Source organism: Cyprinus carpio, chromosome A12 (genome assembly GCF_018340385.1).
Source record: "Cyprinus carpio isolate SPL01 chromosome A12, ASM1834038v1, whole genome shotgun sequence".
Lineage (NCBI taxonomy): Eukaryota > Metazoa > Chordata > Actinopteri > Cypriniformes > Cyprinidae > Cyprinus > Cyprinus carpio.
The window spans coordinates 10,239,373-10,262,071 of NC_056583.1; the positions used below are offsets into that span (position 1 = coordinate 10,239,373).

The 22,699-nt window shown below is 35.2% G+C and overlaps 3 protein-coding genes and 1 pseudogene across 4 annotated transcripts; all 4 read right to left on the reverse strand.

The window, feature by feature from the left end:
• Positions 1-318: 318 nt before the first annotated feature.
• LOC109100350 (parvalbumin, thymic CPV3-like) lies at positions 319-2,815 on the reverse strand. The gene is made up of 5 exons (XM_019113815.2): positions 2,698-2,815; positions 2,173-2,240; positions 1,931-2,063; positions 1,128-1,237; positions 319-544 (listed from the first exon to the last, which is right to left on the reverse strand). Exons 2-5 carry the CDS (start codon positions 2,231-2,233, stop codon positions 519-521), a joined length of 330 nt encoding a protein of 109 aa, XP_018969360.1. The 5' UTR covers positions 2,234-2,240; positions 2,698-2,815; the 3' UTR covers positions 319-518.
• Positions 2,816-5,264: 2,449 nt separating this feature from the next.
• LOC109100278 (parvalbumin alpha-like) lies at positions 5,265-7,098 on the reverse strand. The gene is made up of 5 exons (XM_019113769.2): positions 6,962-7,098; positions 6,433-6,500; positions 5,865-5,997; positions 5,640-5,749; positions 5,265-5,530 (listed from the first exon to the last, which is right to left on the reverse strand). The coding sequence occupies exons 2-5, from the start codon at positions 6,491-6,493 to the stop codon at positions 5,505-5,507; spliced, it is 330 nt and encodes a 109-aa protein (XP_018969314.1). The 5' UTR covers positions 6,494-6,500; positions 6,962-7,098; the 3' UTR covers positions 5,265-5,504.
• Positions 7,099-9,594: 2,496 nt separating this feature from the next.
• Positions 9,595-11,424, reverse strand: LOC109100277 (parvalbumin-2-like). Of its 2 annotated transcripts, XM_019113768.2 has the most exons (5): positions 11,293-11,419; positions 10,775-10,845; positions 10,541-10,673; positions 10,319-10,428; positions 9,595-9,865 (listed from the first exon to the last, which is right to left on the reverse strand). In XM_019113768.2, the coding sequence occupies exons 2-5, from the start codon at positions 10,833-10,835 to the stop codon at positions 9,840-9,842; spliced, it is 330 nt and encodes a 109-aa protein (XP_018969313.1). In that variant the 5' UTR covers positions 10,836-10,845; positions 11,293-11,419; the 3' UTR covers positions 9,595-9,839. The 2 variants fall into 2 exon arrangements, 1 of the variants encoding a protein (XP_018969313.1); XR_006161332.1 differs by having other exon boundaries at positions 9,744-9,865; positions 10,319-10,673; positions 11,293-11,424.
• A 403-nt stretch (positions 11,425-11,827) lies between these two features.
• Positions 11,828-13,620, reverse strand: LOC109100280 (annotated as a pseudogene).
• Positions 13,621-22,699: the final 9,079 nt, after the last annotated feature.

Consider the following 22,699-nt stretch of genomic DNA (forward strand, 5'->3'; position numbering starts at 1 on the left):
TTTTCCACATCATTGTATTCTGTTTTATTCACAATTTGTACAGTGTCCCAACTATTTTGAAATCGGGTTTGTTCATTTTCTTTGTTTTTTTGCGTATGTGTAGTGCACAGATGAATAAATTGTAGTTCAAAGCTAAACATAAGACAGTAGAAACAGTATCATTAGAAATAGTTTCCAGTCTATGCTAGTGGTTGTCTTGTAAAGAAAAGCTGCAACTTGTATGCAAATATCACATAATCCACTGTATCAGCATAAGTATATCTTAAATTATATGTGCATTAATATAAAGCAGATTCAAAACACAGTAAAGCAGACGCATCGGTTTAGTGACTTTTATTTTCCCTGAACAGTTTTGTCATTGGTCATTTGGGGTGAACGTGGGACAACAAAACAAGACACAAGTATTCAAAAGTCAAGTACATTTACTTTATGTGCTGATTCTTCTTTTTTGAAAAGAAATCAGGTGTAAAAAGTAAAATGAAAGATGAGGTTTCAGTGCTTATAGCTGAGGGAGTTTTTCAGGATAACACCATAGTCTGGAACTCTGTAGAGAGAGAGGAACATCAGAATTTAAAATATAGTAAAATAATTTAGACTATGATATTATAATAAACTGATTTTAGTCCAAAACAAAACTTTAATGTATAGCTCTCCCATGTGTTTCAACGTGTGCTAAAGAGGTGATTGATCAGTTTAAACAAAAATTCAGTGAATAAGGAGACGGTTGTACTCTGATCTCTTTTTCTCAGTAATTTACATGCAGCTTTTTGACTTTGTATTGTCTCAGTGTGTGCATGACTGTTACTCAGGATTGAAATAATTTAAGGTGACCCTGATCTTTGATCCTCTTACGCAATGCAGTTATAGTTTTTTTTTCTTCACTAGAGTTTCCATGATATAAGACAGCTATTAAATCTTGCACATCTTTGAGTAATGATCAGAGAAAATGACATAACAGACAAGCAAAGGACATAAAATGACAAAAAAATACTCTTTTCTCACCATTTAAAGGGACATAAATCTGAAATCTTATTAACTGTGCATATAAAATGGTAGAACATGTAGATGCATAAAACACAATAAATAAGAATTTAAAAAAACAACACAATCTAATAAGAAAACATTACCATCTACTCCAATTCGGCCATCGCTATCATCATCTGCAGCTGTAAGGAGGCTCTTAATCTCCTTTTCTGTCAGAGTTCGTGCCCCTGGGAAAAATCGCTGGAGAAAGAACCTGATTCACACAAATCCATTGATGAGAAGAATGAAGTGATTCACAACGGTCGACTCTCCTAATCCAAGCAGCTCAGCATTTTAGATCTTTTTCTACGCATCAGTTTTTTTTTCAGCCACATACAGCTGAACTCATCAGGCAAATGATCAAATATGATCTCTTTTACCTGTCCTGGCTAAAATGTGAGCTAAAAATGAAACCCTTCAAAGGACTGTTGTGAATGTCATCTCTCCAGCCCTGGGTTCTAGTTCTGCTGATGTCATTACATAATGCTGATAAATCTCATAGAGCAGGGACAGAAAAGAAAAAAATCCCCATAATGACAGCATCTCCATGGATTACATTTGAGATGGACTTAGTTTAAATGGAACTCTGGTATTATCAGGTAAGACATGGTCATTTAATGTAACACTTTAGCAGAAGTAATTCTCTTTATGCACCGGATTTCATGTATGTCTATTACGAGCATAGTATTTTTAGCATTAGACGTGTTTTCTCTGATCGCACTGAACAACAAGGCAACATATTGAAGCCATAAAAGCTTTAGGAACTGTGCCTCGAGTAACATGAAATCACAACAACATAGTCTATGGCTTTGTATCTGTAGATTTTGTGGCTTTATCATTGAAATTACATTACATCATTGTTTGTGATGTATTACACATGAATTCAATACCAGCCAAAATGACATACTTGAGCTCAGCCTCCTCAATAAATCCACTGTCATCATCATCTATGATGCGGAAGACATCCTTCACCTCTTGGGGACTTTTCTGGCTCAGGCCACAAAGTTGGAAGAACTTTTTATAACAGAAGGAGTCTGGAGCTGTTGGAGAAAAAGCAACATGAGCAATATTGTCATCATTGTCTCAACATGAGACAATTAAAATGTGTTTATTATTATTATTTATCATTATTAATTATTTAATACATACCTTGGCAGTCTTTGACAGCATTTTCAATGGCATCAGCCGAGAGGATGGAAGTAAGTGACATTTTCAAACTGTTGGAAAAAAAAAACATTTTTTCCCTTTATATTTTGTTATATGTTTATTTTCTTAATCTTTATTATTTATTACTAAAATTATTCTAATTATGTATTTGTACACATTTTTTAATATATATATATATATAGATTAAATAGAAATGAAAAAGATTAAAATAATTTAATTAAAATGAATTATATTCACATAAATTAGAGCAACATCAAAATTAAAGAGACATTAAATGTGCAGATCATTTGTAACGTTTCCAAATCATCATCGCGCATTTTTACACTACAACATCCTATTTATTCTTATCTACTTTCTGTCACTCTCCTACTGCTGAAATAAAAGACTTCGAACTTTAAACGAATTTAGTATAAATCCAGAACACATGTGCGGATAGCCGGGACCATGGTGATAAAGTGTAAGAGTTTCTATGTGATATTTGATGGTAAGCGGAAAGCCGCATCTGACCTGTGAAGATTTCTCCTCGCGCTGATCCAGAGTAGAGGTAAGGCTGAGTGTGATTGCGCCTCTCATCCACTGACAACTTATATATGTGTACATGCTAATGGGACGGACAATGAGAGATGCTTGGGTTACCTGTGCGTGTATCAAATTCGTGTTGCAAGGCTCGACTTGAATTTCTTGCCTAACTAATTATCCTTTACTATTTAAATGAGCCTCGGACCGAATCCACACACAGACAAGTAGCTACCTACACTTCGCCGTAATATTGTGCGTACTTGATTGGAAAGAAACGCTCCGTGTGTGTGTGTGTCCGTGAGAGAGAGAGAGAGTCCCAAGGGTGCTATTGTATACATACATAGATAGATAGATAGATAGATAGATAGATAGATAGATAGATAGATAGATAGATAGATAGATAGATAGATAGAGAAAGACTACGTTTATGTATGCTAGTTTAAATTGAAAAATAAATATTCATGTATGCTAGTGTTTTAGGCTTATATACCTAATATATAGGTATATAAAGGCATAAATATGTGTGTAAACAATGATTTTAGCAATTAAGTGTTTACAACTTTTGTTGTGCATTGGACATTTTTGTAATCGCCTGTGCCAGTTTCATTGGACATTTAAATAAATAAATGATATTTAAATTAATTTATGTATGCTTATGTTTTGTATTTATATGTTTTGTATTTATGTTTTGTATTTATGTGTGTGTGTACATAAGGATAGGTTATGTGTCTCCTGAAAACTGGATATTTATATTAATAAGGATTACACTAAAATGTTAACTTAGTTAACATAAAATCATGTTCTTAAGATAAAAAAGTTATCACATGTATTGGTTATGTATTTCTTATGAACTGTTTGACCTCTTTTGTGTGAATCACCTTTGATCTGTTTCACAAGATTTAGTTAAAATCATCACGTATATTGTGCCCCATACCAGTTAATTAACAACAATACTGTATTTGATGTGGATGTTCAAGTTTTACTCTTTCACAAAAATACATGCTTACTAAGATTCTTACTGATGATTGATTTAATGTCAAGGTTCAATTTGCAACTTAAATATAACTTTACATTTAAGGAGATTCACTTTGTCTTAGTTTTAAATAAGTAGTCAAGATTGCAATCTACTGAGACTAATCATCTACTCATGCAACTTGACACTTTTCTCTTACTTTGACAGAGTAATGATTGAGCTTACAGACAAACATTTTTCTGCATCGTTTGCTGTTCAGGAAAATCAGTCAGAATTCAAAGTAAATAGTATATGTGTACCAAAGATAATAAACATTTTACAAGTAAATAGTATATGTATAGCAAAGATAATAAACATACTACGAATGTTGTTGTGTGAGAATTAAATGGTTAAAATGATTACTTAAATAGAAACATCTGTGTCAAAATCCACCACAATTTTTTTTTTCATATTGTAATGCCATGGATCAAATAAAGAAGTGCATTAAAGGTTTTTATTTATTTATTTATTTTGGATAATTAAGGAGACATGTAGTAATCTACCATAAATTGATGAAGAAATGGCATTACTGCGTGCCTTTGGCCTGTCATGAAAAGGGGAAGACAAGACATTGGAGCCACCTAGCCAACAAACCAATACACTCTAATGTCACTGAACTGAGTGGTAGTGTTACGGTATAGTGATCTATCCATTTACATTTTCTAATTTGTTGGTACAGTACAGCCAACATGTCTTCTGCTGTCCTTCGTTGAGTCCAATTGACATTAATGAAAAATTAAAAATGAAACGAATGACAAATAAATAAAAAAAACCCATCCAAAATAAACAGCACACTTTTAGGATAAGATTACTTTGTCGTTTGAATCAGTAAAGTATGCAAAAAAAAAAAAAAAAAAAAAAAAAAAAAACACTAGTTAAGAGAATGCTGTCATGTTTAAATCATATAAATGATGGCACCAGACACCACCCAGTGGCGGCCACATTGTACTTCAAGATACCTAATGACAGCTCAGTTTGGTTCACACTGTACTTTCTAATATATGCAACAAACAAACATTAATTTAACATAATGTGTAAAATGGAACATACCTAACTGATTGTAACAGGTCATCTGTATTTTGTGCTTGCTCTAGTTGGACTTAGAATTTTCACTGTTTCTAGATCAGTTTCCTTTGTCTGTATTCATGGTTACTCATGGTTTAAATGTTTGCACTTGATGTTCTTTTAGTTTCTTGTTTTGTTTCAGTGTATTTAAGCTCTGTGTTTTCTTCTGTTCGTTGTCAGTTCTTGTTGTGCTATTTTGGTTGTTTAGTTCCTGAGTTCTTTTGTTAAATAAACACACATTAGCCTACTGACTCTGATAAAAAATAAATAAATAAACATCTAATGTGAAGCGTAACACTGTTTTCACTGAAAATTGTAAGATGACTTGTTCTTTTTCACTTGCAAAAAATGAACATTTAACAGTATTTTATGAAATGTCCCATAAGATCTATATATATATATATATATATATTTTAATTGCTAAGCTAAAATGGCAGTGAATTGCCATTTTTACTCAGTAAGAGGACAGACTCAAAAATGAAAAATAGTGTTTATTTTCTCATTGTCCTTTCCCAAAAACAGCATCAAAGATTTTACAGAAACCAACATGCATATCTACAACGTGAAAGACCGTGTGACGTTGACAGTCATTGTGGACCGGGTGCAGCATGGGAGTGGACAGTTAGAATTGTGTATAAAAATCAGCCACCCCGATAAAAAAGTGGAGATCTCAGGTTACAATACTGATTGTCAGCAAAAGTTGTTGGTCAGGTGCCATTTATGCCTTGACCAGGGCAGCAAACTCTGTAAAATTGAGAAAGAATTCATCAGAAGACATTGTGGTGGAGCAGCAGGAATTATATTTCAGTAATTATATGCAGTTGATATATTCAACAAGAAGCAAATTCCTCACCATCAACTCCAATCTTGCCATCACCATCAGAGTCTCCAGCTTTCAGGAAGGCCTTTGTCTCTGCATCAGTGAGTGCCCTGGCGCCAGCAGAGAAGTTCTGCAGGAACAGTCTGAAAAGCACAAGCAGGCAATCACCCTTAAGTATTTTGTTCAAGGTAGTTTATTTTAAAGTAGTAAAAAAATAGTTTATTTAATATAAAAAATGTGTTATAAGACCAGACTTACTTCAGCTCATCCTCCTCAATGAAGCCGCTCTTGTCTTGGTCAATGACAGCAAAGGCCTTCTTGATGTCATCAGGAGTCTTGGCAGACAGACCAACCTTGGCGAAGAAGCTCTTGTAGTCGAAGGAGTCAGCAGCTGGAAAGTAATTTCATCAATTTTCAGCATAATGGTGGAGTTAAACGGGACTACAAGAAGAACATGATTGCTTATCCACAGTTTCAAGCTCCGTACTCTAATGAATGATGTTAACACTGATGTTGACACCCTAAAATGAAAATTCTGCCATCATTTACTCACCCTCATGTTGTTCCAAATCCACACGACTTTCTTTCCTCAGTGGAGCACAGAAGGAGATGTTAGGCAGAATGACAGTCTCAGTCACCATTCACTTTCATTGCATCTCAGTCCATACATGAAAGTGAATAGTGACTGAGGCTGTCAGTCCCTATAGCATTCTGCCTTTTGTGTTCCACGGAAAGAAGAAAGTCACGCGGGTTTGGAACAACATGAAACAGATGTTCTCGCTTTAGGTTGTAGGTCAATGGGAAGGTCCAGAAACATGCAAGTTACCTTGGCAGCCCTGCAGGGCTGCAGTGATGTCAGCATCATTCAGAATTCCAGCGAATGCCATGATTAGCCTAAAAAATGGCAGAGGTTTAATTTGACTTCAGTTTGTATATATTAATTTGAATGTATATAGAATTATACATAAACATATATTTCAATTTAATTAAAAAAAAAAACAACAACTTCATAATACTCCATCCATATAACAGATCATCAGAAATTATTTGCTCCCATAGTTTTGGTAAATGGTCAACAGTAGTCATATTTATTGCATATGTCTTTAAAAGCACAGTGTGTTATGATAAATCCCACCCAGTCCTGGCGTAATCAAACCGCTTAATAAAGAGCGATATCCCAACACGTCCAAACTCCAAGACACAAATTATTCCCACGCCAGGTGGCCGAGACTTAATAGATCAACACATCCTCTCCAGATTAGCCAGAAGTCATATGGCTGTTGCTGTCTGTCGTTTTTCTTTTTTCCTTGCAAGAAATTGTGAGCTCTTGTAGCTTCATCTGTGAAGACACTCACCTCTGGTTGTCTTTAGGGTTTGGGTTTGGATTCGCAGGGATGAAACTGGCTACTGCAGTGAGCACCAGCTCCGTGGCTTCCACCTTATATACCACTACTCAACCGAAATATAAGGCATAATGTAATGGACACCGCATGACGGGCAGTTGGTAGAAAAACTTGTCCAGTAGTCAGGCTGTTCTATTTATATGCACTTAAATGAAGATGCTTAAAAAGGTACGTATGTATAAGTCCTTAATATCGCGTCGGCTAATAATATACGATGCTGATTTGGATGAAAGCGCTCTGTGTCTGAAGATGATCGGGAAGAGTTTTGGTCATTTTGCCTCAAGAGAAACACAGTTCGCTCTGCACTTGTGTGACTGAAGCAAATCATCTCACGCTTTGGAGCTTCAAGAGGAAGCGCGTGAATCACAAACGAGCCCATAACACTTTTTTTCAGTCCTTACTTGTTTTCTTTGGAAATATAAGGTAAATGCAACTCACAGGGCAGTTTTATTTGACATTAACATATAGGCTAGTCGATTATTTTAGCTGTTGGTCCTTGTTTCTTGAACCTCTATAGGGATTTGCGCTTCTCTTGACCACTGCATAGCCGATATATATATTTAAAAAAAAGAAAAAAAAAGAAAAAAAAGTTTTTAGCTATTGTGTGAATTAGACCAATGATAAAACAGCGTCTGATTTGAATTTGAACCTTGTTTACAGAGAAACCTTTTATTATTATTATTATTATTATTATTATTATTATTATTATTATTATTATTAATGATTGATTATGTTTAATGAAAACGTCGCTAAGCTTTGGACTTGACTTTCATATATCAAAACTCTTTTCTAGCTTGTTCCTTAATCTAATTGTCTAATAAACAGTAACAGTTATTGTCTAATAAATTACAAATGCCATATTATGTCTAATAAACCTGGTATATAATCATGCATATTGTTGGCTCTTTGATGCACTGCTTTTGTTCCTCTTTTCCCCTTTTGGATAAAAGCTTCTGCTAAATGCATAAATGTAAAATGTGGGCTGAATGTAAAATAAAAATAAACCATAAAATTATTACAATTAGATTCAAATTCTCAAATTTTAAAATGTTTGATACCCAATAAAGCCACCCTCAAATCGTCATTAACAAAATCTTAAGATTAAAGGGATAGTTCACCCAAAAATTAAAATTCTGTCATCATTTACTCACCCTCATGTTATTCCAAACCTGTATGAGTTGCTTTCATATGTTGAACATAAAAAAAGATATTTTGATTATTGCTGGTAATCAGTTGGTGGTTGCCATTGACCTCCATAGTATATATATATTTTTTCCTACTATGGAAGTCAATGGCAACCATCAACTGTTTGATTACCAGCAATCTTCAAAATATCATAAGAAAGCAACTCATACAGGTTTGGAACGACATGAGGGTGAGTAAATGATGACAGAATTTTCATTGGTAACACTTTACAATAAGGTTCCATTAGTTAATGTTAGTTAATGTATTAACTAACATGAACAATGCATTAATTAATTAACAATGCATGTTAATTATCTAATGTTAACAAGCACAACCTTTAATTTAATAATGCATTAGTAAAAGTTGAAATTAACATTAACCAAGATTAATAAATGCTATAGAAGAATTGTTCATTCTTAGTTCATGTTAACTAAAGTACTTAACTAATGTTAACTAATGAACCTTATTGTAAAGTGTTACCCTATCATTTTTGGGTGAACTATCCCTTTAATAGGTTACCATCTCTAATAGGCCTATTCAATCTCCCATAATAATGACAGGTGTATTGGGGACAGTGATTCTTGGTTATAAATTTTTTTTTTCTAATATTTACTTTTGAAAATGTTTGAAACATGTTTTTAGCATTTCTTTAAGTTATGAAAACAAACATAATTTTAAGTTATGTAAATAAATAAATAAATAAATAGACAAAGCATTTATTAACAGGATTAAAATGATGAAAGATATCTATGAAATATTATTGACACTAGGCTATAAGACTATATCTACCATCATTTTTATAAAATCAGAATTATTGATAGATTATGCTATTAGATAGAGTTTGTGCACATTCATATATTAGCTTTCTTTGGCTATGTAATATTTTCGGTTTAGTTTTTCAGTATAGTATGGCAATTGAACGTGCTGTTAGTATTCAGAGAGTCAACTTCTCCTGCTTTACTTCAGTCGAGTTGTGTGTGATACGCCTTTGGGATCTGAGTATAAAGTGACATGCTCACTGAGAGCTGTAAGTGATGCCTGTAGCCTGCACAAGGTTCAGTAGCTCACTTCCTGTTGATTGTGAGGGCATTCATTTGAGCATGTGTACAAATCTTCATGGTGAGTCCCTGTGTTGGACAGGGATCGTTACATATTTATATTAAAAAAATTGCTTATATATCTGTAATTTCAACTATGCATTCACTAACCATTGATATTGCTTACAAAAATCAAGTGTTAATGTCTGTGCTTCCTCTACATTTACACCATGGAGTCTTAGCACTGTCCATGTCAAGATATTCCTGACTCTACAAACAGTTTTAACACTTGAAATGTTAAAATTAGGATGTCTTCAGTTCTTTTATATGTAAAATGCAGAGAAAGATATTGAACAGAGAATGTTGTTTTAAATCGAATGTATTTTTATTTCCTTAAAGTGCAAAAGAGATCGTAAGTTTGCACAAAGAAGGTAAATTTTTTTTACAGAACATACAATGCAATGAAACAACATTAATAATAAATAGCTTTTCAAGACATTGACCGTGCGTTCTTTGAAAGGAGGAGTTTGCAGGGCATTCATAAATAAATATAAAAAAGATGATAGGTAAGTAGAGCTCTGGTTCCAAAGACAAGGGTCCATGAATGCTTAGGCCTTTACAAGCAAAGCAAACTCTGTGGAAAGACATTCATAAAGAAAAACAGTTAAAGTCTACAACTGTTAATTTTAACAAATCATTCAGTTCAAGCAGCTTAAAGTTAGAGGTACCTTCTATCTTGACATCATTCAATCAATTATAGGCTACTACATATGACAAAACTGAACAATAATTGTTTTTTTTTTCATGAAGATTTACTGCACTTTTTATTAGGTCTATTGGTTCAGCTAGTTGGTTTGCTGACCCGCTTTAAATATAAATATAAATGTAACTACAAAATCAAGATCCATAAAAGATGGCGAATCAGTTAATGTTAGGACTTATTAAGCAAGCATTGAAAATGTTCTGTAACAAAAAGTTTTTAAGTTTGATCGCATCACCAGAATTCATGGTTTAACCATATATTATCTTATGTTTTGTATCCTCAGTGCTATAAAGTCATACATATTATGAATATGAGATTAATTACCATCAACTCCGATTTTGCCGTCACCATCACTGTCACCAGCTGAGAGGAAGGCCTTGGTCTCAGCATCAGTCAATGCCCTGGCGCCAGCGGCGAAGTTCTGCAGGAACAGTCTGGGAACATTGAGGAGAATAAAAAAAGAACATTAAGAAATATGCCTTTATAAAATAATATAATAAATGCAAAAGAATGAGTTCAATCATTCGAAGTCTGTTGCTTTCGTACTTCAGCTCATCCTCCTCAATGAAGCCGCTCTTGTCCTGGTCGATGACGAAGAAGGCTTTCTTGATGTCATCGGGAGTCTTTGCGGTCAGGCCGACCTTGGCGAAGAAGCTCTTGTAGTTGAAGGAGTCAGCAGCTGGAATTACATAAAACAGAAACCATATTTAAAATCAGCAAATTAAACAATAATCTATCTTTGTTTTGTGGCTTTTTTTGTTCATAGCAGATGTGTCTTACCAGAGCAGTCCTTAAGAGCTGCAGCCACATCATCGTCCTTGAGAATTCCAGCAAATGCCATTTTGATTTATCTGGAAATTAGACCCAAACAAGATGATGATGCATTAAGATAAATTCTGACATTGAATTTTGACTAAATTAGAGTAACATCAGTGTGTAATTTCAAATAACCCCTTTCATAATTCCTGTCAATTCTCCCATTAGAGTTAAACTTCTTCTTACAGTTAAAAAATGATTTCAGTGAGCTCATGTGAGACTGCCAAATGAAAAACACCAACAAAAAAAAAATCAATCAAAAATAATTTCAAGCTCATCCAAAAAACTCAAGAAAGTAAGCAGAAAGTATGGTCCTCGGTTTGGTTAATTGAAGAGATGTACTTTCACAATTTCAGTCCTGCTGCAAGTCCGTTTACATCCTTATTTTATTCCTCCATTTCCCGTTAATTATATTCCATGGTGTTTAGAGAAATTCATCGACCCCTGGTGTATGATCCTCAAGGTGTCTCTGGTAAACTCACCTTTGTGCTGCGCTGGCAACTGTTCCACAGATGTATGACGACTACCCAAGCACCCATGGGCCTGGCTTTTATACTTTTGTGTCTGGGGTTGTAACGGACACCATTTGCTTAGGCTAGGTAAAGTTAAAAAAAAAAAGTGTCCACTAGTCATAAAGCTCTATTTTTATCCTTTCAAAAAGGGGATGCTCTGAGTCCTTATGGGAAACATAGGTTGGACATGCTAGCACACATGCTGTATGTTCTAAGTGTTTGCAATGTCATTTATACATAAAGCAATTCTTTGCACCATAATTCTCATATTTAATTTTTTTTTTATATTTTGCCCATTCAGCCTTGTACTGTTATAATTTGATACTGTTTACCACAACCTATCAATTTATTTGTTTATGGAGTTCAGTTCAGTAAATCAAGGAGGATTTTAAGACTTATCTCCTTAAGATTCTTAGCGATTATTATTTCATTTAATGTAAGATATTTTTGACCAGAGATATATGTGTAAGAATATTGTTTTTTTTTTCTTGAGGAGGAAGGGGTGGTGTGCTCAACCCATTTACAGTCTCTGTACCATATATATTCTATACATGCAGTAAGATGATGCTAAACAGATTCATGGGACAGCTGGAGGCATGAACAGGAGCAAATGTTTCAGAGTTTCAGATTACTGGCAAATAAGATAAAACGCTTAAACTTTTGTCTCTAAAGGAGGCTGTTTCACTCAACACCTTAATGAATAGGCCTAAGTGTTTTTTTATACTGTTTGACAATCACAGCTGGTCTCAGGAAGCATTAACAAAGGCTGAAAATTCTACAGGAAACCAGAAGATGTAGTTTAATCTCTTACTTTTATGCATTACTTATCATATTTTAGATGCCAACCTTCCCAGCCAATCTTTCCATCCCCATCCATGTCTCCAGCCACGAGGAAGGCCTTGGTTTCAGCTGCTGTAAGTGCACGAGCCCCTTTTGAGAAGTTCTGCAGAAACAATCTAGAAAATGAATCACAATACAGTAAGTGAACATGTAGAGTATTCGGCTGAAATGTACTCATCCAGGTAACTAAAACTGCCATTACTTTTATGTCTCTTGTATCACACACTCTCTGCTTTGTTTTACAAATGTGTATCAATTATCAGTTGCATTGAAAATGAAGTCAGAGGACTATTCTTGTATTGTTTGACTTGTTACTACAAGTAACAAGAATTGTATTGTACATTGAAATGCATTATCTTTTTCTTAGTGGAATGCTTTAAGATTAAGAACAGTTTCAACTCAAATTAATATTTCATTCCCACATTAAAAAAATGTATTAGCCGTGTAATAAGCTGAAAAACTACACAATCGCATCATATCACACAGGATTGTGCAACTCAGTTTTTCAGTCACTAGCTGCCTCATAAACATATGAAAAATGTAATTAGGCAAATTACTCAACTGTAGCTCATCGTGTTTAATGAACCCACTCTTGTCCTGGTCCAACATATTAAAGACCTTCTCTATCTCAGGAGGAGACTACTGTTGCAAAAAAGGTCTTTGGGCTGAAAGAATCCTTTGCTGCAAGAGTCAAAAAAAATAAAGAAATCCACCATGGATATTCTGACAAAATAAAGAATAACACTTACAATAGTAAGAATAAAAATTCAAGTCTTATAGAAATATTCACAGTATTGTTCATTGGAGTGACATTTATACTTTACCTTTACATGCATTAATGGCAGTTGAAATATCAGAGGCAGCCAAAACATCTATCATAGCCATTTCTCAATGGATCTGAGGAAATTCCAAGGCCTCTACTTGCAACAGTATCTTCACTGATTATAACAGCAAAACTTGCAGTCTGAACATCACTACATGATATCAAAACCCACCAGTGTTTGAATGTCAGCTACAGCTGTGTCCTTTACACCACCTGACCTGTCCAGGGCACCAAAGGACATCCTATTATAATTGTTACTAACTGTCGATTAAAGCCCCTCACAATCTGCTGGATTAAACAAACATACACAAAAAAATCTAGTAAGTCATATCAGCGGGTTATATTTGGTTCAACCATTACGTTTCATTCACTTAAAGTGAATAACTTTGTAAACATCCTGTTATTGCTTCACTGTCATTATTGGACGTGTGCCTTCACAATATGATTTAAAGGCAGTAAGGCATTTTGCTCGGAAAAATATGTTTATTTTCCTTGCAGATCAAAGGCCGAAGGCTTGATCACAGTATTGAAGCACAATCAGATGAAGTCCATATATTTTTGTGTTTACGTGACTGATAGCTTTGTCTTTGCGCACGTGCTGATCTACAGCAGGCGGACTGTGTGCGACTGTGACGTCAGCTTCACTTCCTCCACAGGCTCTTTTCCTGAGGATGGACGTCTGCCTGCCTGTGTTTCTGCCAACCAGGGGCCAAAGCAATGACAAAAACATCCTTCCAGCCCACTACTTGCCCCTGTGGCCTTGTCCCGCTCCATACTACCTCTTGTTTGCAGGAAGGCCATGTTTCCTGAGTGACATGGATTTGAGGGGGATTGGGGCTGGGCTTTTCATATTCTCAATAACACTGTTTTCTTTGTCTTTGTTTATATGTTACATCAGGTGCACTGAAGAATGTCTGGAGCCATATGACACTAGAAATGCTTTTTAAATGGACAGAGAAAAGATTTTACCTGGTGAGTTAATGTGATTTAGAATATACCATTATTTGGTATAATATCATATCTGTACATTTTAACAAATAGTAGAAAATATTAAACGTCTTGCTTTTCTTTGAGTCTTGTTTTAAGAACAGTGTTAATGACTATGTAAATGTGTATATTTCATGACAAGGACATTGCTTTTACTGCTTTTGGACCCAAATTGTGTTGCTTGTTCATTGCTGGAGAGTGTATATTCCCTCTTTTATGGAATGTATCATGGCAACTCTTTTTAATAACTGAACATGTTGAGCTGTTGTACCTTACTTACCCCTAAAAGGTGCATTGTAGTCGCCTTAGTAATTTGTACCCTTAAAGTACTACTAGAAACCTTTTTGTGTAAATAAAAAAGTAAGGATTTTGCACATTGATTTTTTGAGTTTAGGTAGCTGATGCTTTTGGGAAATACTTCTGGAAAATTACATTACTTTTATCATTATTTTCACATGCATTTTGTCGCACAAATGTATTTGTCACATCAAAGGACCATTTAAAAATATTGATGATGGATCGGGGAACGGGTGCCTTTCAAAATGAAAATTCTGTTAATATGTTCTCAAAATTAGATATTTAAAAAAAAAGTTTACTTATATATTTATTTAGTTATTTAGTTGAAACATTTTGTTCAAAATATCCTCTCGTGTTTAATAAAGTCATACGGGTTTGGAAATTGGTAAACAGAATTTTTATTTTTGTGTGAGATATCCTTTTAAATTTTGATATTAAGATGCATTAATTACCCATGTATTTGTTTATTCCTTGTGGTTATTCTCACTAATATTTGTTCAGTTTGTCAGGGGTTTGTTAAAAGAAATGATTATTAAGCTGATAAGTGAGCAATGTGTTGCAATTACAGTATTTAAATCATTACATGTCTGGAGCACACCCTGTTTTATTTTGAGACGCTTTTTTCCATGCCAAGGTTCTCAGTAACAGGTTGAGATTTCTCACTAAGCCTCCTTTGATAGTTTTACAACTCGTCTGATGTATCATCAATTGCTCTTGATGTGCCAACAGCATTGTCATCAGAGCGTTAGATGTATACAATGAGGGATTCTCAGGATGGGAATATCTTTCAAAAGCTGTCTCTGATTAAAGCTGATTGTGTCTATCAAGTGAGGACACAGATTGTGCTGTTACCCGTCTCTCGGGTTTAGTTGCATCTCTATCTATTTCCAGCTGACCAGCTGTGATGGAAGCATGCCGATGGGACTCTCAGATTTAGCCAAGACGGCCGGCTCAGTTTCAGTTCCTGTCCCTCCTCTTCCCTAGCATCAATCACTCAACACCAAGTGTGTGTGTAGGTTGGAATGTTTGTGTGTGCATGTATGGACACCCTGAGGTGACCTCAGCCCAGATCACATCATTAGCCGTAAATCTGAAGGCACCCACAAAACAAACATATTTAGAGCACATTTGGGCATTCTTCCTCACCGTCTGATTTACACACAGATTAAATGAGATCTTACGCAACACCTGTCTCTCCTATCCCACGATTCCCCCTTCACATGAGTGATGTGCCCATAGACTGCCCCACTTCCATGTCTGTGAAATACACGAAGGCGCTAATTGAGCAGCCTATCTTGCCAGGCTGCAAATTCCCCTTGTGCTGATCGTTGATATGCCCCTTGGGGGCCTGTAAATGTGGCAAGAGTCCAGAGAGAGTCTTGGACCTGCACAATGAGATCACCGAGACTTGGAACAGTTGTGTAATGGCACTCATGTATCATGCCACAGAGTTGGACACTTCACACTGTGGATCTCATGTACTCTTTATCCAACAAAGCCTGTGAGCAGTTGGTTTCGTGCCACTGAAATTGAGAAAAGCCCCCCCATGAGCTCCCGGTCTTTTCCAATGCCATGCTGACATGAAGAAAGAGTCCTTGCAAGCTGTTTGTGACTTACTTAAAAGGACCGTTCACTCAAATATTAGATTTCTGGCATCATTAGATTTCTGGCATCATTTATTCAAGCTGTCATATACATAGAACACAGACAAAATAAATGTTTTTATCCATACAATGAAAAAAAAAAAAAACTTTGGTCCCCATTGACTTTTATTGTATGGACAAAAACATTCTTCAGAATAGTCTGTTATATTCCATAAAGCTGAATAGATCAATATTCAGACTGATTATGAATCTATTATAAATGTCATAAGCGATATTCTGATGACCTGGATTTAGTGCTGAGGCAGCCATATCAGCAATGCATAAACAAGCTTCTCAAAAACAACTAATAATGATTTTTAAACGTTTTAAAGTTGCTTAGCAGCTGTGCTCAGCACACAAATGAGCCAATACTGATCGTCAGTTTTGCAACATTAATATAACAATGATTGTCTCCTATTAAGCTCACCAAACAGATTGCATCCACATGGCATTATGGGAATTGATGTTTGCGTGTAAAGTCACACCATCTGTTGGAATGCTCTCCATTGCCAGTTTTATTCTTAATGTTCAGAATGCTACAACGTTTAGCATAGTGTTAACTGTGAAATGTGCTATGCTGATCAGTCAGTCTGTTAAAGTAGTCCCAAGTATCTTTCACTAAGTGAGTTTTGGACTGAAATGCAGTCAGCCATGCAACAGTAGCAGAGCATGCCAGTTGCATTATGACTCAGTGACTGTCTCTCTGCTTGTACAGTACCTTTGGGGATTCCCTGAGCAGCCACTGGCCTGGCTCTAGTTTTATGAGTATGACAGTATCTCTTGGATGAACTTCACACTTAGCAGAAAGGCTACATACAGCCATGACATTGGATACAAATCTGGCATCGCATTTTTATTGCATTTCATCCTGTATATGTTTTTTTCCTTTCTCTATTTTGAGATCACATACATGTTCTCAGCCTGGTACAGATCTCATCTGGCAGTTTTAGTGCTCCAGTAAGTGAGACATCAAAACAGGTGACTTTTTCTTTGCATAAACTATATCCTGTAAACAGGGAGAAGAGGGAAAAATAGAAAGCCCCAGTGAGTAAAACATATAGTATTAGAGATTATAGGGCATTATAGGTTGCAGATGTATGATCCAACACTTTAGACTCATATCAAAGTAGAAAAAAAGTTTTTATTATATAGGATTCATTTTGATCTTTAATTAAAATATTGTTTAAAACTATTCTTATAGCTGATCATTTATCTCATTCTTTCTTTCTTTATTTCATTTAATGCCATACCTTCCTATATCACACCATACAACAGACTAAATGAAACTAATGAGCTGATTAGTATTATATCGTGTAGTAATGTGAGTTAACATGCTTAATTAAAGTTATTAATGAAACTCACAACAAGATGAGTCAGATGATTTCAATGGTTTATGAATGCCTTCCAAAATAACTGGAATTCTATTTATTTAGCAGATGGTTGTCTGTGTTTATTCTCATCTAATATATTATTTTCTTGGGCATATATAATTTATTTTGCATAAAAGCAGCTCAGAATATGTACATACTGTAATAGTCTTTCTGAATAAACAGATTTGTGGAATATCAAATAAAAAATTAATAATTTTCTCTGTCCTTTCCTATGTCCTTTCACCCACAGGACCTGTAAACCTGATCCATGACTGCAGAGCAAAGGCAGGCAGACTGCCGAGACTGACAGAGCTTTTTTTATTTTTAAATTATAGTGACACAGCATATAGACAAATCTACTGAACATCCCTGCCCATGTATGAGCAATCTCCTGGGTAGCTAAACAGAAATAATCTAAAATAGCCTGTATTCCCAATCCTCTGTCAAGTTGTATTTGAAATCTTTGAGTCACACATGAAGACACTTCACCTTAGGATCCAGTATGGGGACTCTTGCTGCACAATTGAATATTAAGGTATTTATATTTTAAATATATTATTTAAATGGCAAACAACCAACGTCCCCTTCAAATTACTGTTTGACCTACTCAGGGTAGGATTTGGAAAAATATAGTAGATTTTGTAGCATAACTGTTTTGTTTTTTCTTTACGATGTATTTGTAAAATTATAGACATAGATTATACAAAGTGAGGGTTTTTTGGGCTCTGATAACATAATGTCAGATAACATGTTTATCCTCAGTCGTCTCACACCAAGAGGACTGTAAATAGTGTATGTGAGTGGAGTTAGCCCCAACTGGCCTCCCTGTTGCATCTCTGGCTAGCAGCCAACTTCCTAGCACTCTAATTTAGACTGCACAGTAGTTCACACCAAGTACCAAATCAACCCATCCTTAGATCAGGGTCACTACTGTTAACTAATACTAAAACTATAGAAAAGAATTACTTGAAATAAAAGGATAAATAATAATTCAATAAACCTTTCCGAACATTTCTCATTTTCATTTACTTTAAGTTAAAGTACTAAAATAACTAAAACTAAATAAACAAAAAATGTCATAAAAAATTATATAGACATATTAAAAAAAAAAAAAAAACAGAAAATATAAAGATAAAATCCAATTCAAAATTAACAAAAAATATAAAAGTATATCGATTATAGTAAAATAACACTGAATTAACTGTGATTAAACAGCCTTTGTGGCCAAAGATTGCAAGCAGATACCCTGTCCACTGGAACTTTATGTGTGGTGTTTGCATAAATATTAATAGAATGTGTATTATTTACTATAAAATAATTTACATTAAATAGCATAATAAATATTAATAAAATAATCATTTTTATTTTAAACAATATTTAAATGATTAAAAAAAACATTTATTATTAAATAAAAAAGAGGGATTTGAAGTTTACATGTTGATCTAACACTGAGAAAATGACTGTGGTGATATTTATGCTGTATTTAATTCAAATGGCTTGAAATTTTATTGGCAGGCCCCTGTGCTGTTTTATAAACATCTAAATTAATGATGCAATGTACAACACGGTTTAATTTAAGCAGTGTGTTTACAAATCCATCTTGAATTACTCACACTATTCAGGCCGTCTGTACACCAGAGCTGCTGTACGGGGCACTTCCCAACTTTTCCAAAAAAGGTTACGACAGCCAAGGCTGACGTTTCATTTTTGTCCCCTACCCAGAATGCAGCGGGGCTCCAGACGTATGGAGTTGCTGTTATAGTGGGGCATGTAACTCTCCGCGCCACTGGCTCTGATTTGCATGCTCAGAATAAGCCCAAAGGCATCCAATTACACAGCTCTCATGGATTGCTTGGTGTCACTTATCATCTGTTTGAGCGATATGATGATTCTGCTCTTCATGTGTAAAAGGATAGCGTGAGGTACTGGGTCCCTTTTTTTGTGGAGTGTTACCACTCAATTGGAGGGAAGATCAACACAAACCCACTTAAAATAGTGAACCTCCTCCCTTTTTGGCAGCATGCTAGGCTTCGGGACCCCTACAAGGTCAGAAAAGCAACAACTTCCTTCGGGGTGAGCACATTCCCCTCCGTGATTTATGAAAAATTAAGGCTAAGACAGAGAAGCGTGAAAAATGATCCCAGATGATTTATCTGAGAACTCTAGTCTCGTGGTTTCTTGTGTCTGATAAGCCAAATATCATTTATATCACAAAGAGCTTTATTGGTATTTCTAATATTTGATATCATAGTCTCTTTAGAAACATATATTAAAATGAACAGCACCTGGACATGACATAAGGATTTGGTTTAGCAATAATACCTTATTAATCTGCTCCAATTTCTCTGTCTCAGTGCTTTTAGCTGGTTATTTTAATGGTAGCTGTTAAGTCTTCGGTTTCAGAAGCTTGGAGCAAAACCATGACAAGTGTACGAAATTCCCGATGAAGAAACCCGAAGCGCCCTGTACTTTCTTGTCATGCGTCTGATTGAACTACCAGCTGCACGTTTGCTCCTCTTCACACACAGGCCTGATGAGTATATGCGTGTGCATTTATCTGTTGCCAGCTGGGAACAATATCCTGATGCTGAATGAGTGTGTTGCGTCAAACTCCAGCATCAGTGATTTTGTTGCCAGAGGAGCACCATGGACATCCTGTGCATGTGTCCTCAGAGATGGAGCTTCCCTCGTCCTGATCCACACACAGTCGGACAGCAGAGCAAAGATGCCTCAGTACTAGTGGTTTTAGGCTAAACTTATGTTTTATACCTGTGTAATGTAAATATTTCACTCTTATTAGTATACAACAGTAAATAAGTGGCAGTTATGTTCTGCAGAGATGCCTTACATTGTTTATTTACTGATACAACTGCAGAAAGTATTAATGATATACATATGTAAAAGTCAAGTCAGTTTGAGATTCCATTAGTATTCTTCATAAGGTGTTGTGTTCACAAATGGCCACTATGTGTCCTAAGTCTGAGGTTGTGTTTCTGGATAATGTCCTGCAGAGGGCGCCACACTTTGCCTTGATTCAACCCCAGTGCAGGGCCTTGTCTGATTGAGTTACATGCATGACAAAGAACACAACACTTTACAGACCGTGTCTTGAGGTCTGGAAGTCTTTGTGGAATTTGGTCTGAACAAATGCTGTTATTTCATTTAGTCACTGCTTACCGAAAAACTTCTACAAATGAATACTACTTCAGTGAGTGCATCATTATTAGTCAAGTCAATATTCTGATCATATATTTTTGCAAGCACATTTTACCAAATCAGTCTTAACAGTTACTATTAAGTAATTGTTAACGAGGAAAGTTGTGGAGGTGTAAAGTCAAAAATTATGAAATTCCCATGAGAAGAATGCAACATTCTAATTAACAGGTTGAGAATGAAATCTGCATGTACAGAGTTCTGCAGTGATGACCAATTTTTGTAGGCCATCCCGGAAGTTAGCATCACCCTGGTTCCCTCGACAAAAACCCAAATATGTTTTTTCCATTGGCTTTTGGAATATTTCAGAAAAGAAGCTCTGCAGTCACATTTGGCAACTTGTTAGCGACTGCCTTTTTTTTTTTTAAAAAAAGCAAAAGCTTTAAAAAAATCACAAAGGGGGTAGACTATTACTTGTGTATTTTATGTCATAGAATAAAAAGTGAAAATATTTTTGAGTGTTAACCACATACTTTATTTTAGGCACTTAACAAAAAAAAAAAAAAAAACACTAATTCAGGGACAGTAAAACCAGAAGTGCTAAAATGCTGACACATTTCCAGGTTTTGGCCTACAACAACATGTCATACCTGAAGCACATTTCATAAAATACCATATCCCATGATGCAATGCACTTGATTTCCTGTGTGAAAAGTTAATTTAAATAACTACAGTTATCTTTTTACTACTCACTATTTAATTAGACTGCCAGATGTTAAGAAATGATTATTACATTGAATTAAAAAAAAACCATATTTATTTTCAAGATGATAAAGGATGCTACTCACTTGCAGCGTCATGGTTGAAACAATATCGAAACATTTATTGTTGCATAATGCCTATTGTTTCCACATACTATTTTTTCAAAATAGTAAGCAGTATACAGTGTGTACTGCAGATTATTCAGTAGTCTGCATTGAAATGATCTTTCAATGCAGACTACTGCATTTTATACATGCTTATACATGCTTAATCGTACGCAATATTAAGTTAATTTCATTAAGCTAGTGTGGTATAGATCTTTATTAAATGTGCTAAAATGCTTAGTTAATTAATGTAGGACCTTTATTTGTAAAGTAGCTGTTTTAACAAAGTTTGCGAGTAAGTAGGTATTTGCTGGTGTATGTTTGTATTTATTTACAGGGTGTGGAGAAGGCTGGGTGGAGGCTGTCAGAAGATATGGACACACACCTGTTAAACACAGAGGTGTTGAGCCAGTAGGTAAAGAAGCAGGGATTAGTTCTCTACCTCAACTGAGAGATTTCCTCTATGCATACAGATGGTGAGTGAGTGAATGAGTGTGCGTTTCTTGACTGACTTCGTCACAGTACCTACTGAGTCAGCTCTCTGAGTCATCCGTTTCATGGTTGCCTAGTGACAACGGCGGGGAAATGTTTCCTATTGCGCATTCGCTGATGCTTGGTGCCAATATTTATTCAAGCACTGCAGTAAGAGGGCCAGAGAATATAATTGATGCATTTCACATGATTGTATGATTGATTGGCCATCCGTAAAAAATGTTAACCTGTGGATTCTGTACTTCCCTAGTTTTTCATGCTTACTGAATCAACTAATAAAACTGATATATGGTGGGATTCGGTTACTCTGAATCAGTGTTTCCAAAGCTTTCTTGTTTTACGTATCCCCATAGCCTAAAGGTCATGTAAACTTTCATGGACACCAATCCAGAAATGTCAACTTTTGAAACTGGACATCATTCAGCATTTTTATTTTTTATAAATATTATTAAAATTGCAAAATAAAATTTGTATTTTGATCAGAAGCAATAGTTTAAAGATAAAATGTTTAATGATGGACTTGTTTCAAACACGTAACTTTTCACTTTTAATTGACAGACTGGAGTCATGTAGATTATTTGTGGATTATTGTGACACTTTTATCAGCAGTTTGAACTTTCGTTTTGAAAAGTTCTGCAGAAGATACATTGGCGAGCAAGTAATGTAATGCTAAATATCTCAAAATCTGTTCCATTAAAAAAACAAACTAACAAACAAACAAAATCTTGCCCAAGGGTGAGAACATTTTCAGCAAATTTTCATTTTTGGGTGAGCTTTTCCTTTGTGGTTGGCAATAACTGCTGAAAGGACTGTTCTCTCTCAGTCAAAAAAGGCAACCCTTTGCACTGAAACATCATATAGTAGCCTTACAGCCCAAAAATTATAGTCTTTGACTGGAGTCCATAA

Excerpts from the sequence above, each read along its gene's own strand:
- LOC109100278 (XM_019113769.2), bottom strand. The coding sequence starts at position 6,493 with ATGGCATTCGCTGGAATTCTGAATGATGCTGACATCACTGCAGCCCTG. Across the intron at positions 5,750-5,864 it reads ATTGAGGAGGATGAGCTGAA|ACTGTTCCTGCAGAACTTCT; the intron begins GTAAGTCTGGTC and ends TGTGCTTTTCAG. Across the intron at positions 5,531-5,639 it reads TGGCAAGATTGGAGTTGATG|AGTTTGCTGCCCTGGTCAAG; the intron begins GTGAGGAATTTG and ends TCAATTTTACAG.
- LOC109100350 (XM_019113815.2), bottom strand. The coding sequence starts at position 2,233 with ATGTCACTTACTTCCATCCTCTCGGCTGATGCCATTGAAAATGCTGTC. Across the intron at positions 2,064-2,172 it reads TGCTGTCAAAGACTGCCAAG|CTCCAGACTCCTTCTGTTAT; the intron begins GTATGTATTAAA and ends TTTCTCCAACAG. Across the intron at positions 545-1,127 it reads TGGCCGAATTGGAGTAGATG|AGTTCCAGACTATGGTGTTA; the intron begins GTAATGTTTTCT and ends CTCTCTCTACAG.
- LOC109100277 (XM_019113768.2), bottom strand. The coding sequence starts at position 10,835 with ATGGCATTTGCTGGAATTCTCAAGGACGATGATGTGGCTGCAGCTCTT. Across the intron at positions 10,429-10,540 it reads ATTGAGGAGGATGAGCTGAA|ACTGTTCCTGCAGAACTTCG; the intron begins GTACGAAAGCAA and ends CAATGTTCCCAG. Across the intron at positions 9,866-10,318 it reads CGGCAAAATCGGAGTTGATG|AGTTTGCTTTGCTTGTAAAG; the intron begins GTAATTAATCTC and ends GTCTTTCCACAG.